Source organism: Bos taurus, chromosome 25, assembly GCF_002263795.3.
Source record: "Bos taurus isolate L1 Dominette 01449 registration number 42190680 breed Hereford chromosome 25, ARS-UCD2.0, whole genome shotgun sequence".
Classification (NCBI taxonomy): domain Eukaryota; kingdom Metazoa; phylum Chordata; class Mammalia; order Artiodactyla; family Bovidae; genus Bos; species Bos taurus.
Window position 1 is genome coordinate 28445163 of NC_037352.1, and position 17880 is coordinate 28463042.

The 17880-nt window shown below is 41.3% G+C and overlaps 1 protein-coding gene across 4 annotated transcripts in view; it reads left to right on the forward strand.

Annotated features, from left to right (window-relative positions):
• TYW1 (tRNA-yW synthesizing protein 1 homolog (S. cerevisiae)) overlaps positions 1–17880 on the forward strand; it is a 145965-nt gene that overhangs the window by 66384 nt on the left and 61701 nt on the right. For all 4 annotated transcript variants that reach the window (XM_059881376.1, NM_001192753.2, XM_024984983.2 and 1 more), the window contains one exon: positions 6834–6969. In XM_059881376.1, coding sequence (XP_059737359.1) covers positions 6834–6969 — 136 coding nt within the window. The remainder of the gene's footprint in view (positions 1–6833; positions 6970–17880) is intronic.

Sequence of the window (17880 nt, forward strand, 5' to 3'; positions counted from 1 at the left end):
GAGGCCATCATGAACCAGCCAGTCCAGCAGATGCGCCAACTGAGACTAGCAAAGGCAGCCAAGATGAACGGACCTCCCAGCCCATCCACAGAATTTCAAGCCATGTCTCTTGGGTCTCCTGCATTGGCAGGCAGGTTCTTTACCACTAGCGCCAGCTGGGAAACAGGATCGATTGAAATCATTGTGATCGATCATTGGTGATGAACTCAGTCTCTTATCTAGCTCGTCTCCCTTTCCTAGAGGTTGTGGGTGGGGCTGAAAGTGCCAACCCTCTAATCACTGGGTTGGTTCTTTTGGCACCAGCCCCCTGTCCTCAAGCTGTCCAGGGGCCCACCAAGAGTCACTTCATTAATATAAATTCTTGTTTGGTGGAGAGGGGCTCATTAGAGATGACAGAAAACACATCTCTCACCTCTGTCACTCGAGAAATACCAAAATTAGGAGCTCTGTGCCAGGGATTAGGGACAAAGACCAAGTGTCTACTTGTTACTATCTGACAATATCACACTAAGGAATGGTTATCTATTCAAAAGCCTATACTTTTCAGTTTGCCGTGCTCTCCACCACTTGGCTGTCTCCTCAGCCCTGAGGCTGAGTGTCATCTACTACTTGTCAGAGGAATCGCACTGTTGAATCCCTTACAGCAGAGAAATTTCCGTCAGCATTTCTAACAGGCATGAAACAATGGAAGGCAGACAGAACACCGCATATCAGAAAAATAGAAGCCTATTGCTTGGGGTAAGGCAAGAATATTCTGGAGTGTTTCACACACAGTCTGTGGTTCGGTGTCCAGAGAACCTCTTTTTCGTTTAGAAGTGGCTTGTTTCGTTTAGAAGTGACTCGCATCGTATCCTTGGCTCCTGCAGACATGTGAGTTTAGGACTCTTAATTCTGGAGACTGCATGATCTGTGCTGACATTCAGCCTTGCCGTCAGAAAGGCCCATCGCACCTGGATAATGCTGTCCCACTGGACTGCTGCATGTTGTTCCTTCCTGTAAACTGTTCTGTGCTAAGGTGTCAAAGACCTCCTGAGACATCTTGCTCAAAGCAGACCATGTGGCAGAGTAAGGAAGGTGCTGAGGGTGATGTTCCACAACACTGAACCCAGTTTTTTTTTTCCTTCTATTATTTATTTATTTGGCTGCATGGGTCTTACTTGCGGTATGTGGGTGCACAAACTCTCTAGTTGCGGTGTGCAAGCTAATTGTGGCATGCAGGCTCCAGAGCACACAGGCTCAGTAGTTGCTTTGTGTGGGCTTCGTTGCCCCACAGCATGTGGGTTCTTAGTTCCCTGACCAGGGATCAAACCCGTGTCCCCTTCATCCCAAGGCAGATTTTTAGCCACTGGACCACGAGGGAAGTCCCCTGAACCTAGTGGGTCCTTTCCTTTGTGGGTGTTCGAATCCTAAAACTGTCTCCCTCTTTGTGAGTGTATTAGAGGGTGTAGAGTCAAGTGTACAGCCCTTTGTAGACTGACTTGCTCTTAGCTTCATCTTCAGTTCACCTCTACACAATTTTCTTGTCCACTGTTTTTAAGTTTACATTTAAAATCTTATATTTTTTCTTTTTTGATACATACAGTTAATTCAAAGCTTACTCCCTGCCAGCAGGCTTATTGTAAGAAGACAGAGCTCTGTTCCATTTTTAACTATGACACAATTAACATTTAACTTCCCACACCTCCTCCACCACCGCAGAATTTGTCCCTGTGTGTGTTTACTTTTGAGCATCTTCATCGAAACTATGTGTGAGCTTCATTCTCTTTCTTTCACTTCTTCCACTTGTGCTTCTGTTATTTTGTTTGCTTCGTGTTTTTGCTATTAATAGGATAGTCACTATAGGTGTTAGAGAAACTCTGTAAATTGGACATCTCTTCACATATTACTTAGTAAATGTTTGAAGAAATGCATGAATTTTAATAAAATAAAGTTTTCTTGTGTTTATCAGCTCAAAGTGGCTATAGATAACAGCGACAATGAAATGAAGATTGGTTATAAATACTACTTGCTCCTTTCCACAGAAGTCTCTTATTTCCTCCTAGCCTGTTTTGTTTTTTTTGTTGTTGTTCAGTCACTAAGTCATGTCCGACTCTTTGCGACCACATGGACTGTGCACGCCAGGCTTCCCTGTCTTTCATGATCTTCCAGAGTTTGCTCAAACTCATGGCCAGTGAGCCAGTGATGCCATCCAAGAATCTCATCCTCTGTTGCTCCCTGCTCCTCCTGCCCACAATCTTTCCCAGCATCAGAGTCTTTTCCAGTGAGTCAGTTCTTCCCATCAGGTGGTCAAAGTATGGGAGCTTCAGGTTCAGCATCAGTCCTTCCAATGAATATTCAGAGTTGATTTCCTTTAGGAGTGACTGGTTTGATCTCCTTGCAATCCAGGAGACTCTCAAGAGTCTTCTCCAACACCACAGTTCAAAAGCATCAATTTGTCGGCGCTCAGCTTTCTTTATGGTCCAACTCTCACGTGCGTACACGCCAACTGGAAAAGCCATAGCTTTGAATATATGGACCCTTGTTGGCAAAGTGATGTTTCTGCCTTTTAATACGCTGTCTAGGTTCATCATAGCTTTTCTTCCAAGGAGCATCTTTTAATTTTGTGGCTGCAGTCACCGTCAGCAGTGATTTTGGAGCCCAAGAAAATAAAATCTGCCACTGTTCTGTTTGTATTAAGTTTAAAATATAGTCTTCTTTTTTGTCTATGAATCGATGGAATACTTTTCAGAACTATGCTTTTCTGGATGAGCTAAAGAGAGAGAGGTAGCACAGTGAAATGAGGAGGAGCTGGGTTGGGCTCTGTCTAGAAGAGATCTGAATTTGAATCTTGACTTGCTTTCTTATTGTCTTTCTGACATGGGGAAGATAACTTCTCAGTGGCTAGTTACTCATCTGTAAAATGATCACAGTAATAATGACCGCCTTGTAGTGACATTGTTAGTGCATAATAATATAATACGTGAGAAACACCATTGGAAAGATAGGCTATGTAGTATCAGTCAGGTGTACATTAGGCAAGAACCATTACTTGAGATGAAATGGGGCATTTCCTAATAATAAAATATTAAACCCACTAGGAACATAAAGCAATATGTTTGTATATATGTCAGAATTTGTAAACACTCAGTAACATAATCTCAAAATTGACAGAACTCTAAGGAGAAATAGCAAGTTTTTAACACGCTTCTCTCAAATGGATAAAACAAGTAAATCAAAATCAGTAAAAGTAGTGAAGATTTGAATGGCTAAATTAACAAGTTTAGTCTATATGGCAGAAATAGAGTATTGAAACTTGACACTTTGGAATGTAAATTCTTAAGAGCACAGAACTTGCTCTCAGAACAGTTAACAAACAGCCATGTGCTGGGCATTACAGAAGGTTTCAAGAAAGTGTTGAAATCATTTAGAGCACAGTATCTGAACACAAGGCAATTAAACTATGAATCAGTACTTAAAGATAACTAGAATATTCCAATATGTGTATAACTTAGTGTACTTCTCACTTGCTTATGGTCACTTTGGTTATTTTTTTATTAATAGGAGCATCAAAGTTACTGCTGAATTCCCTTGATTTCTTGTTGTTCAGTTGCTAAGTCATTTTCAACTCCCTGCAACCTCGTGAACTACAGCACTCCAGTCTTCCCTGTTTTTCACTATTTCTCAAAGTTTGCTTAAACTTACATCCATTGAGATGGTGATGCTATCCAATCATCTCATCCTCTGTCACCCTCTTCTCCTCCTGCCATCAACCTTTCCTATCATCAGGAAAGGTTCCAATGAGTCGGCTCTTCACATTAGATGGCCAAAGTTATTTGAGTTTCAGCATCAGTCTTTCCAGTGAATATTCAGGGTTGATTTCCTTTAGGATTGACTGATTTGATGTCCTTGATTTCTTATAAACATAAATTTGTCTCCCTTTTTTCCTTTCTGTAGAGATGAGTAGGTTCATTTTAGGTAGGACCTTGATATGATTATTGAGATTATTCTGGGTAGAATGAGGCCTGATCTCTAAAGAAAGGAAGAAGGAGAGGATTTTTATGTTCAGTTACTGTGTATTTCTATATACGATCATTCATAACTCAGGTTTAAAATTAGCAGGATGAAAGGTCATCACAATAATCATATCAAGATTCACAGGATGTTTTCACTGGGGATTGGGCTCAGACTTTATATCCTTTTCATTGTATAGTTTTTAATTACTCTCAACAGCATTGAGAGATTCTGAGACTCAGGAATTATTATGATAGTTTTAAGGATGTGACTAAAACCATCCTATCTCTGTATAAAATGGAGGCAGACAAATGACTGAGCTTGGAGCCTCATTGCCTGTTTTTTCAGGGAACAGAGGCCAATAGCAGAGACTCAGAACATTTCTCCAAGGTCCTTTTACTGCTTTTGAGCCACTTAGGAATGAACTCGAAAGCTCCTTAGGACTTTTCCTCTTCTCCATTCTTCCTCTGCTCCTTGGGAAAAAATCTATAAAATTCCTTAATTATAGCACTTCAAACATCTAGTATTGACAAAATTCCTTATTGCTAGTATCAATGTCCAGGCCCACCCCCCCCCACCCCCCCACCTTTTTTGTGTGTGTGTGAAATGATGAGGGCTTGTAAAGCAACTAAGGCCTTTGGAATTTACTGTTCATAATCTAAAAGCAGGTATGGAGGTGTAGTGAAAAGGTCAGGCTGGTTCCCATTTTGCATCAGGCAGCTTTATGACACAAAGTTCCGTGAGTTATTAGATGATGATAGCCTGCAGTATCCATTAAGATGATCTTTTTTAGTTTTGTAAAACACAAAGTCCAGTTAGAGTAGCTTATTTTATTAAAGAGGCCCCCAGCAAAAGGGGTGGTGAGACAAGTTGCCGGCATTATAGTTACAGTCGTTTTGCGTTTCCAGTAATTGATGTCCTTTGCTCAGTAGTGACACATTATTGAACTTTTAAGGATTCCTTTTAGATATCATATCAGCCCTGGAGAGGGATTAAAGCAATGAGAGTCTGCCGTGTTTTAATCATTCTTTCCTAGCTTTGATCAAAGCTTCCCCACTTTTAACAACTTTGACTTTAGCCCCTTCTGGTTTTTCCATATGTCACTAAGCCAGATCATTACAAGCATTCGTTTGGCCTACATTCCTTAAAAAGTTCTGTCAGTTGAAGTCAACGATATCCACTGAAAAGCAGCTTTCAGTGTCTACTGATATGACTGGGTAAAAAGAAAAATAGAGTTCCTGTCCGTCAAGGAAAGTTGTAAGGCCAACCCTGATAGATATAAAAGCACATCACCCCTTTGATGGTGAATTTTATGGCATGTGAATTATGTGTCAGTTTTTAAAAGGGCATAGACTTTGAAACCAAAAAAAACAACACATAAATAACATTTTCGAGGTTAATATAAATTATGAAATAGTTATAGGAAATTAATAATAGAATTTAGTAAGGATTATTAAGGGGCAATTTCTTTCTTTCTCGAAATTCACTGAAGAGAGTGAATTATGAGACCCATTGGCAGGGAGAACAGAGAGGCTTTGGAAAAAGTACAATCTGAGCTTTAAACATAACTGGCAAGAAACGTGGTAGATGATTACTTTGTGAAATGAGCCAGTGAGTTTGAGAGAAGTGGGGAATGAGTGGTACTGACGGATGCAGATTAAGAAGGCAAAGAAAATAAAAATCTGCAACATGTGTTTTTCTTCTGGGTTGTGCTGTTTTGTGAATATGTTGCTGCCCTTCTGCTAACTCTGCTTTGCTGATGGCCCTCGGAGTAGGTCATTGTTTGTCCACGCAAGGCTTGACTGTCAACCCACTCCTGTTCTCAGAGGCCTAGACAAGGCCTTGGTGTGGCTCTGTGTGCTTCAGAGAAGACTTGTTCTTGTTCCTTAGAAAACCCCATTAGCAAATGGATGATGGGAAGTGGCCCATCAGCACAGATCCCTGGAGAAGCCTTAGTGGCAGAGTTTTTGGAGAAGCTTCGGTCTGAGAGCCCCTTGTAATTGAGCTGAAAGTGCCAGAGCTAAAGCTTGATCTTGTTTTATTTTCCACTGAAGAGAGACCTGTTTGAAGAGAGACCAGTTTTAAGTAATCAAATGTTTTCAGTTCATTAGGGATGGTGTCCAGTCATTTTAAAGAATAACCAACTGATATTTCATTCTGTTACAATGTCATGCATGCTCAGTCCTGTCTGACTGTTTATCACCCCATGGACTTAGCTCACCAGGCTCCTCTGTCCATGGGATTTCCCAGGCAAGAAGACTGGAGTGGGTTGCCATTTCCTTCTCTAAGGGGTCTTCCTGACCCAGGTATTGTACTTGCATCTCTTGCATCTTCTGCATTGAAAGTGCAAATGAAAGTCCTCAGTCGTGTCCGCCTCTTTGCAATCCCATGGACCATAAAGTCCTTGGAATTCTCCAGGCCAGAATACTGGAGTGGGTAGACTTTCCCTACTCCAAGGAATCTTCCCAAGCCAGGGATCAAACCCAGGTCTCCCACAATGCAGGCAGATTCTTTACCAGCTGAGCCACAAGGGAAGCCCAGGAATACTGGAGTGGGTAGCCTATCACTTCTCCAGAGAATTTTCCCAACCCAGGAATCGAACCAGGCTCTCCTGCATTGCAGGTGAATTTTTTACCATCTGAGCTATGAGGGAAGCCCACCAGCTGAGCCACCAGTGAAACAAATCATACCTTCAATTTCTGGGAGAAGTAGAAGCCTCTAGACCCAGTGACATATTTAAGCACTGCATCTATTACAGATTGTAAGTTTAACATTATGAAGAGCCTGACTTATGTGTAATTTTCTTCTGTTGCGTTTTTTTTTTTGAATTTTGAATTACCAAGGGACCTCAAACCAGTTACCCAGCTCTACGTCAGTGTGGACGCTAGCACCAAAGACAGCCTGAAGAAAATCGACCGCCCGCTCTTCAGGGATTTCTGGCAAAGATTCCTTGATAGTTTAAAAGCCTTGGCTGCAAAGGTAAGAGTTATGACATCTTTAAAAAAAAAAATGGAGAGGTTTTTCTTTTCTTTCTAAAAAAGACTAAAATCTACAACTTTTTTTTAAGACTTCCACTTTTATTATTCAATATATTTATTTATCGACTTCCTCTTAAGTTTCTAGCACTGTGCCTTATATATGTCTTTGATGTATTTAGAGAGAGGGATGCATACCCCCAAAGCTAATTAAACACAGTTAAGCTGCAGTACGTAGCAACCCTAGAATATGTTTAAATATGAAATTAGTTTTCCTGAATTTCTAGAACAAAATTACCTACCCAGTAAGGAACTCAACCCCAAAGCGTCCAAATTTGATGTCTTTTCCTGCAAACCTTTGCCCCTTCTTAAGTCTCCTTATTCTTTTCGACCTAAAGTACTGCTTCTTCTCCATTGGCCTGCTGTCAGTATTTGATATTTTCTGTTCTACCTTAAAAAAAAAATCAATTAAAAAAAAATTTTGGCTGTGCTGGCTCTTCATGTGTGCATGGACTCTCTTAATTGCTGTGTGCGGGCTCAGTTGCCCTGGGGCATATGGGATCTTAGTTCCCCTACCTGGGATCAAACCTGTGTCCTCTTCATTGGAATGCGGATTCTTAACCACTGGACCACCAGGGAAGTCCCTTGCTCTGCCTCTTCTTCTCTTGTAGTCGTTTTCCCCTTTCTTGTTCTCTTTGCTTCTGCCCTGCAGTTCTTCATGTTCTACCCAGATCTGATATTGATGACCACTGTAGGAGCTTAAAAAATGGGTTTCTTATTCCTAGTGGGATTCAAGAATCTGCATTTTAAACATCTTGGGGGACTTTTGATGTGTAGCCGAAGATGGTAGTTGGTATCCCAGAAAACCTGCCCTTCCCTCTTTTGCCCTTCCTGCCCCATGGCTGTCTGGCTGCAGTGGACATTTCCAGGCTCGTCGTTCACCATCTTCCCCAGGAATGCTACACGTCTCTACTCATCTTGCCATTTCTGCAGGTGTGCCCAGCACTTTTCTTGAGAGCCCAGACTGTCCTTTCTTTCCACTTCTTTGACTTGCAGAAATTCTCTGCAACCTTCAGGTCTCAGCTTCCTTACTACCTCTGCTGTGAAGCTTTCTCCAGTTGCAGATAGCTGCCCCGTCTCCCTTCCTAAGTTTCATATCTGTAAATACACTTCATTTCCTCTATTTTATCCTAGCTTCCCTCTCCCAAACTGGATTCCTTACTCATATCTGAATTTTATCTAACATGGCACACTTTATGGTATTTGTGTGCTACGCTTAGTCATTCAATCGTGTCCGATTCTTTGTGACTCCAAAGGGCTATAACCTGCCAGGCTCCTCTGTCAATGGGGATTTCCCAGGCAAGAATACTGGAGTGGGTTGCCATGCCCTCCTCCAGGGGATCTTCCCAACCCAGGGATCAAACCCAGGGCTTCTGCATTGCAGGCAGATTCTTTACCAGTTGAGCCACCAGGGTATTTGACAAATGTTTGTTAAAAGAGTGAATGAGACTCACCAGAGCTCTGTAGTGGTAAGAGGTACTGTATACATTTTCTTTATTTTTCAGCTGATCACATTCCATACTCACTCCTATCCCCCCTGCCCGATTTTATGCTTGAGAAGTTAAATCAGTGCCTTTTTTGGTGATTAACACTGACATTATATAAGACATGAAAAATAGGCATTAGTTTCTGATCCATCTTGGATTATTTATAAAACCAGCAAGTCAACATCTGGCTTGGTTGCTAAAGTCTCTTTGGCTGTGATCTTTACCCTCAGGTGTATCCTCTTCGCTTGTTGCTAAGACAGGAACATGAAAATCAGAATGGGTTTAAATGGAAGTAAACAGCAGGGTTGGCAATATCAAACACATATGATACACACAGCTCTGTATAAAATAGATAACTAATAAGGGCCTGAATGGTCTAGTGGTTTTCCCTACTTTCTTCAGTTTACGTCTGAATTTGGCAATAAAGAGTTCATGATCTGAGCCACAGTCAGCTCCTGGTCTTGTTTTTGCTGACTGTATAGAGCTTCTCCATCTTTGGCTGCAAAGAATATAATCAATCTGATTTCAGTGTTGACCATCTGGTGATGTCCATGTATAGAGTCTTCTCTTGTGTTGTTGGAAGAGGGTGTTTGTTATGACCAGTGCATTTTCTTGGCAAAATTCTATTAGCCTTTGCCCTGCTTCATTCCATATTCCAAGGCCAAATTTGCCTGTTACTCAAGGTGTTTCTTGACTTCCTACTTTTGCATTCCAGTCCCCTATAATGAAAAGAACATCTTTTTTGGGTGTTAGTTCTAAAAGGTCTTGTAGGTCATCATAGAACCATTCAACTTCAGCTTCTTCAACGTTACTGGTTGGGGCATAGACTTGGATTACTGTGATATTGAATGGTTTGCCTTGGAAACGAACAGAGATCATTCTGTCGTTTTTGAGATTGCATCCAAGTACTGCATTTCGGACTCTTTTGTTGACCATGATGGCTACTCCATTTCTTCAGAGGGATTCCTGCCTGCAGTAGTAAATATAATGGTCATCTGAGTTAAATTTACCCATTCCAGTCCATTTTAGTTCGCTGATTCCTAGAATGTCGACATTCACTCTTGCCATCTCTTGTTTGACCACTTCCAATTTGCCTTGATTCATGGACCTGACATTCCAGGTTCCTAAATCAAATCCCTTATGATTATACAGTAGAAATGAGAAAAAGATTTAAGGGCCTAGATCTGATAGATAGAGTGCCTGATGAACTATGGAATGAGGTTCGTGACATTGTACAGGAGACAGGGATCAAGACCATCACCATGGAAGAGAAATGCAAAAAAGCAAAATGGCTGTCTGGGGAGGCCTTACAAATAGCTGTGAAAAGAAGAGAAGCGAAAAGCAAAGGAGAAAAGGAAGGATATAAGCATCTGAATGCAGAGTTCCAAAGAATAGCAAGAAGAGATAAGAAAGCCTTCTTCAGCGATCAATGCAAAGAAATAGAGGAAAACAACACAATGGGAAAGACTAGAGATCTCTTCAAGAAAATTAGAGATACCAAGGGAACATTTTATGCAAAGATGGGCTTGATAAAGGACAGAAATGGTATGGACCTAACCAAAGCGGAAGATATTAAGAAGAGATGGCAAGAATACACAGAGGAACTGTACAAAAAAGATCTTCACGACCCAGATAATCACGATGGTGTGATCACTGACCTAGAGCCAGACATGCTGGAATGTGAAAGTCAAGTGGGCCTTAGAAAGCATCACTATGAACAAAGCTAGTGGAGGTGATGGAATTCCAGTGGAGCTATTTCAGATCCTGAAAGATGATGCTGTGAAAGTGCTGCACTCAATATGCCAGCAAATTTGGAAAACTCAGCAGTGGGCACAGGACTGGAAAAGGTCAGTTTTCATTCCAATCCCAAAGAAAGGCAATGCCAAAGAATGCTCAAACTACTGCACAACTGCACTCATCTCACATGCTAGTAAAGTAATGCTCAAAATTCTCCAAGCCAGGCTTCAGCAATATGTGAACCATGAACTTCGAGATGTTCAAGCTGGTTTTAGAAAAGGCAGAGGAACCAGAGATCAAATTGCCAACATCCGCTGGATCATGGAAAAAGCAAGAGAGTTCCAGAAAAACATCTATTTCTACTTTATTGACTATGCCAAAGCCTTTGACTGTGTGGATCACAATAAACTGGAAAATTCTGAAAGTGATAGGAATACCAGGGAAGACCACCTGATCTGCCTCTTGAGAGGTTTGTATGCAGGTCAGGAAGCAATAGTTAGAACTGGACATGGAACAACAGACTGGCTCCAAATAGGAAAAGGAGTACATCAAGGCTGTATATTGTCACCCTGCTTATTTAACTTATATGCAGAGTACATCATAAGAAACGCTGAACTGGAAGAAACACAAGCTGGAATCAAGATTGCTGGGAGAAATCTCAATAACCTCAGATATGCAGATGACACCACCCTTATGGCAGAAAGTGAAGAGGAACTCAAAAGCCTCTTGATGAAAGTGAAAGAGGAGAGTGAAAAAGTTGGCTTAAAGCTCAACATTCAGAAAATGAAGATCATGGCATCCGGTCCCACCGCTTCATGGGAAATAAGATGGGGAAACAGTGGAAACAGTGTCAGACTTTATTTTTTTGGGCTCCAAAATCACTGCAGATGGTGATTGCAGCCATGAAATTAAAAGACGCTTACTCCTTGGAAGACAAGTTATGACCAACCTAGATAGCATATTCAAAAGCAGAGACATTACTTTGCCAACAAAAGTCCATCTAGTCAAGGCTGTGGTTTTTCCAGTGGTTATGTATGGATGTGAGAGTTGGACTGTGAAGAAAGCTGAGCACCGAAGAATTGATGCTTTTGAACTGTGGTGTTCGAGAAGACTCTTGAGAGTCCCTTGGACTTCAAGGAGATCCAACCAGTCCATTCTGAAGGAGATCGGCCCTGGGATTTCTTTGGAAGGAATGATGTTAAAGCTGAAACTCCAGTACTTTGGCCACCTCATGCGAAGGGTTGACTCATTGGAAAAGACTCTGATGCTGGGAGGGATTGGGCACAGGAGGAGAAGGGGACGACAGAGGATGAGATGGCTGGATGGCATCACTGACTCGATGGACGTGAGTCTGGGTGAACTCCGGAAGTTGGTGATGGACAGGGAGGCCTGGTGTGCTGCGATTCATGGGGTGGCAAAGAGTCGGACACGACTGAGTGACTGAACTGAACTGAATAAGGGCCTACTGTATAGTGTAAGGAACTACTCAGTGTTCTGTATGGCCTAAATGCAAAAAGAGTCTGAAAAAGAGTGGAATGTTTATATGTATAACTACCTGAACTACTTTGCTGTACACCTGAAACTAACACAGCATTGTAAGTCAACCGTACTCCAATAAAAATGAAAAAAATATCAAACACATATGAGATTGTTATCCAGGCCTATCTGAGTCAGAGTGTGGAAGATGACAAGTAGGCATTAGCAGACTGGCTCAGTAGTCTCCTTTTTTCCTTTTGGCCAAAAGTTTCCACAAATGCATTCTTTAATTATTTGTTGACATATCCTGATTTACACTGTTGTGCTCATTTCTGCAGTGCAGCGAAGTGACTCAGTTATATATCTATATATTTAATATTCTTTTCCATTATGACTTATCCTGGGAGATTGGGTATAGTTCCCTGTGCTATACAGTAGGCCCTGTTGTTTATCCACTCTAAATGTCATAGTTTGCCTCTACTGACCCCAGACTCCCAATCCATCCCTCTCTCCCTCACCTCCTTGGCAACTACATGTCTGTTCTACGTGAGTCTTGATTCTGTTTTGTAGAAAGGTTCATTCGTGTCCTATTTTAGATTCCACATGTCAGTGATATCATAAGGTATTTGTCTGTTTCTGACTGACTTTACTTAGTAGGACAGTTGTATCTACATTGCTGCAAACAGCATTGTTTCATTCTTTTTAATGACTGAGTGGTATTCCATAGTATATACGTTCCACATCTTTTGGAAGAACGTGAAGATGTCTTTGACCCAGTATGGAAATTTAGCAAAAATACAGAAGGCAACTCCTGCTTCAAAGCAGCACAAAATGAATTCTTATCTTGAAGTTACAAGCCTTTGAATGTCCAGTTCAATTGTAAGTAGTCTAGATTGACTCATTGTTAGCCATGTAGTAACTTAAAGTTCTACAATATTTTCTAACCCATGAGCTTCTTACATATAACATCATATTTGTATCCATGTAACTCTAGTTGGAAAAGTTTCTTGGGCTGTTTAGCTGCCTGCAGTTTCGGATAATTGCTTTCTAAGCGTTTTGCAGCGCTTAGTTTATGTTTCTCATTCTTCCATTGTTTATATTGTCATTTAGAAAAGATCTGTGGCAGGAAGCTGCTGCCAAAATAACAAGTCTTAACTCAAGCTATGTGATTTCCTTTTGAATATCTGATATGATGGTACATTAGATAATTATTAAGAAAATTCGACTTTACTGCTGTTTAATACTAGAAAATAAGACATTTATGTTGTGGCTATACTTTTTCACTAGGGCCAAATGTATGGTTATTATAATCACATATCATTTGAGTTTTTAAATGAAAACTTTATAATAAAAGTGATACTTTAATTAGAACACCCATAGTATTATCTCCTGTTACTTGTTTGAGCATTTAATATACCTGAGCAAGGAAAGCATTTGAACAATTTCTTAAACTTTATAAACAGAAATCTGATTTTTCCCAAGTTTTTCAGCCTATGTGTGAGCTTGTACCACCCAAAGTAGAAGGTAGCATATTTTGTTTTATTACTCTTGGCAAGTATAATGTTTATATTTCAAGATTTTTCTCCTTTGTCAAAATGTTCCTTTTCAAATATGAGGGGAGAAATATATTGGTATTTGATTATGTAGGGCTAAAAAGCAATTTCGTCAAGATAACACAGCATAAAAGGTGTTAGCTTCAGTTTCTGGACACGGCAGCTACTCGTCAAGGTCTTTTTTTTTTAAAAAGAGAAATTCATTTTGTGCAAGACAACACTGCTTACCTTTGGCAGTAGACCTTTCATCAGCAGTGTGACCACTTGTCTTTCTGCTGGTCCATTATTATGCCAAGCTGAAGATCCAATAGGAAATGAAAGTAATTCATCTTTCCCCATGTTTGAGTAGAAATATTGATATTCTTGAAACCTCATGTTTGAAAGACAGAAATAATTCTCCTTATTACACATTCTTGGATGTTCAAAATGAACATTAGTTCAACGGATATGAGTATGCATTGAGCTGATGTTCTTGGAGTAATGTCTTGCTGGTTAAGAAGGGCTTGTGCGTGCTTGCTTAGTCACTCAGTCGTGTCCAACTCTTTTCGACCCCGTGGACTGAGCCAGGCTCCTCTATCCATGTGGATTGTCCAGGCAAGAATACTGGAGTGGATTGCCATGCCCTCCTCCAGGGGATCTTCCTAACCCAGGGATCAAATCCAGGTCTCCCGCATTGCTGGCGGATTTTTTATGTCTGAGCTACCAGGGAAACTGTACATTAATGAGATGGTTGTGTATCTAATATTTAAATAAACTGAAGTATTCATGTGGCCTACAACTGGCAGATTTAAAAAAACAAACATCTAATATTTGTCCTTATCTGATTATAAAAATATTACATTTTGATTATAGAAAGGTAGGGGAAGTAAAGAGAAAAGAAGTTACCCATAATTCCAGGACTTTGAGACAACTACCACTGACGTTGTGAAGTAGTTCTTCTATTCATCCTTTGGGGGAGGGTGTTTTTTTTGCCTTTATGATTCAATTTTGTATGTTGCTCTTTGTTGTTAACACTGGGTCATGAGCATTTTTCCACTCTAATAAAAATTCTCTTTGACCTTCAGGTTAAAGCCAGTATAGTTTTTCATCAGTAACAGTGTGAAATAGTAGAAAATATATATATATTGGTCTCTGCCCCTAGTTCCTGGCACAGAGCTCCTAAAGCCCTTGTAGTTTTCTAAGTGATAAGAGCACTAGAAGCATCTTTTGTTGTCATAAGGCAACTTTAGGTGGGCTCCTGGATGGATCCTGCTTGAGGGCTGGTCAGCAGGCTGACTAAACCATAATTAGAAGCTTGGAATTATCAGCACGCCCCACCACACACACACACACACACACGTATGGAGAAGGGCTAGAAGTGAAGTTAATGATTGATTGTGCCTACAAGAAGCAGCCTCTATAAAAATCCCACTTGGGGGGGTTTGGGAAGCTTCCAGGTTGGTGAACACAACCACATATCTGGAGGGTGATGTCCCCGTCTCCATGGGGACAGAAGTGCCTGTGCTCAGAACCCTCCCAAGACCATGCGTTATGTGTCTGTTCATCTGTACCATTTAATACACTGGTGAATGTAGGTCAGTGTTTCCCTGAGTTCTCCGAGCTGCTCTAGCAGATTAATCAAACCAGAGGAGGGGGCCCTGGGAACCCTTGATTTACAGCCCATCAGCCAGGAGCACAGGTGACGGCCTAGACTTGGGACTGGCCTCTGAAGTAGGTATAATGTCAAAAGTGGGTTAATTGGTGGGACACCTGGCTCATGTTGCAGAGAATAATTTGGTGGGGGAAAATCCCTCACACATGTGACCAGAAGTGTCAAAAGTGATGTGTTGTGTGTGAATGGTAAAGTAAAATGGTAAAAAACCCAGGGGAGGGAAGTCTGGGTTTTCCCCTCCTTGCTCAGCTTCCTGCTTGTTGGCCCACATCAGGGTCTCACCAGAGTGCGTTCCAGCCTGCTCCTTCATATCGTGGGGCCTGAGTGTTCATCAGGTTCCTGTCCTGAGCACACCTGGGAGGGAGCCTTGTGTCTCTGCTGTTCTCCAGTTGCAACAGAAACATTTTGTTACTTTCTAACATTTCTAAAGTCAGATGTAGCTAGAGATGGCATGTCATATTCAGTTGGTAGCATTGTTACTTTCATAGAGGAGAGACATAAAATAATGGTATATAAAATAATTGTATGTCTTTCAATGTAGAATATTTTGTATGTGTGAGTCACTCAGTTGTGTCCGACTGTTTATGGCCCCCGGACTGTAACCTGCCAGGCTCCTCTGTCCATGGGATTCTCCAGGCAAGAATAGTGGAGTGGTTTGCCATTTCCTTCTCCAGGGGATCTTCCCAACCCATGGATCGAACCTGGGTCTCCTGCATTGCAGGCAGATTCTTTACCATCTGACCCACCAGTTAAATAGCATTCTTCTTCCCTCCTTCCTTTTTAGAATAAACTAATCTCTTCTCTATCATTCTGACTAATTGCCCTGCTTGTTGACCTCTTTGGTTTATTTCTGCCTCCCATCATTGATGCCAAAGTCTTCTCTTGAACTTTAGTCCATCTGGCTGTAGCTGGATATCTGTTCTTATTATTATCTTTTCTTAGACTTTGTTTTGCCTTTTACATTTATCTAACCTGCGTGTATCCTCTCTGTATTGTTGATCCCATCCAGCCTGGATTTAGTGTCGTTTCACCCTCTTCTGTTTGGCTAAGAGGGTATCCTGGTTTTAGCCACTCTAGAGATCAGACCCAGAGAAGGCAATGGCACCCCACTCCAGTACTCTTGCCTGGAAAATCACATGGACGGAGGAGCCTGGTAGGCTGCAGTCCATGGGGTCGCTAAGAATTGGACACGACTGAGTGACTTCACTTTCACTTTTCACTTTCATGCATTGGAGAAGGAAATGGCAACCCACCCCAGTGTTCTTGCCTGGAGAATCCCAGGGACGGGGGAGCCTGGTGGGCTGCCGTCTATGGGGTCGCACAGAGTCGGACACGACTGAAGCGACTTAGCAGCAGCAGCAGCAGCAGCAGCAGCAGCAGAGATCAGACCAAGACTGCTGACCTTGATCTCTCCAGTTGTTGTTTTTTGTTGTTGTCTACTGGCTAAGTTATGTCCGGCTCTTTGGTGACTCTATGTAGCTGCCAGGCTCCTCTGTCCATGGGATTTCCCAGGCAAAAATACTGGAGTGGGTTGCCATTTCTTCCGCCAGGGGATCTTCCCAACCCAGGCATTGAAATCGAGGCTCCTACCATGTCTCCTTCATTGCAGGCAGATTCTTTACCACTGAAAGTGAAAGTGAAGGTCGCTCAGTCATGTCCGACTCTTTGCGACCCCATGGACTAAACAGTCCATGAAACTCTCCAGGCCAGAATACTAGAGTGGGTTGCCTTTCCGTTCTCCAGGCGATCTTCCCAACCCGGGAATCGAACCCAGGTCTCCCACATTGCAGGTGGATTCTTTACCAGCTGAGCCACAAGGAAATCCCTTTACCACTGAGCCCATGGGGAAATCTGCAAACTGGTTGGCTCTTCCCAGTCCTAGGAAATTCCCTAGTGAGTAGAGAATAGATTTTCTCCAAAGCTGACTTCTGCATAAGCTTACTACGGAAAGATGAGCATGTTGCATCTTAGGTTCATGTTGAGGCATCAGGTGATGTCTTGTAGCTAAGTAGATAGTTACTTCCATGACTTGGAGACTCAGAGGAATGTTGGAGTGTGAATATGTAGATTTAGAAGTCATCTCTGTAGCAGTAGATTGCAGGTGAAGGCAAGAAAGTGGGTGGAATTATCTAAGAAATGTCTAGAGAAGGCCAAAGAAGGAGCCTTAGGGAAGACAAATTTTGAAGCTTTCAAGATGAGGAGCGTATGTAGAGAGTGAGTCTGGTGTGGTATGTAGTTTGGTAACAGTGTTTTTACAATCCCATGCAAGTATGGTGAATTACATACAATTCAAAGAAACTGAGTTTTCATGAAGTTACTGAGGGACGGTTAAGGGGTAGTGAAAAAGAAACTTGGTTTACCAGTTGACCTCTTAACGACTGTGTCAAAGTGGAATATAGTGTTTTGCGTAGAAGCTATTGTGTAGTGGGTTGAGTGGAAGGATGGAAGTTGGAAGAGTGAACAATAGATATTAATGTGATGAATAGTAACTTTCTGAACCCAGAGCGATAATATTGTTTAATGAAGAAATTAAAGGCATTTCCTTTTATCAGGTTAAAATTAGTTAAGCATATCTACTAAAAACAAGTTAGAAAATAAATATCCCCATAATGAAGAAAATAAGATGACGTGTATGCCACCAGAATTCAAAGACAAAAACACTATTACTATGATGCTATTTCTCTTTCAGAATTTTAATTCATGTGTATGTGTATGTCTTACTTATAAAATGAGATTGTTACATATTTTTGCAACTGTACTTTTTTATTTAATGTATCTTGAAAACTCTGTCATCTTCTATCACCATAGATTAATTTTGCCTTTCTTGAACTTTTGTTTCTGATTTGACTATTTTTAGAACTTTATACAAATAGAACCATTTATGTTTTATTCTGTGTCTGTTTCTCTCCTCGGTATCATGTTTGAGGTATCTCTGTGACGTTATAGGTAAC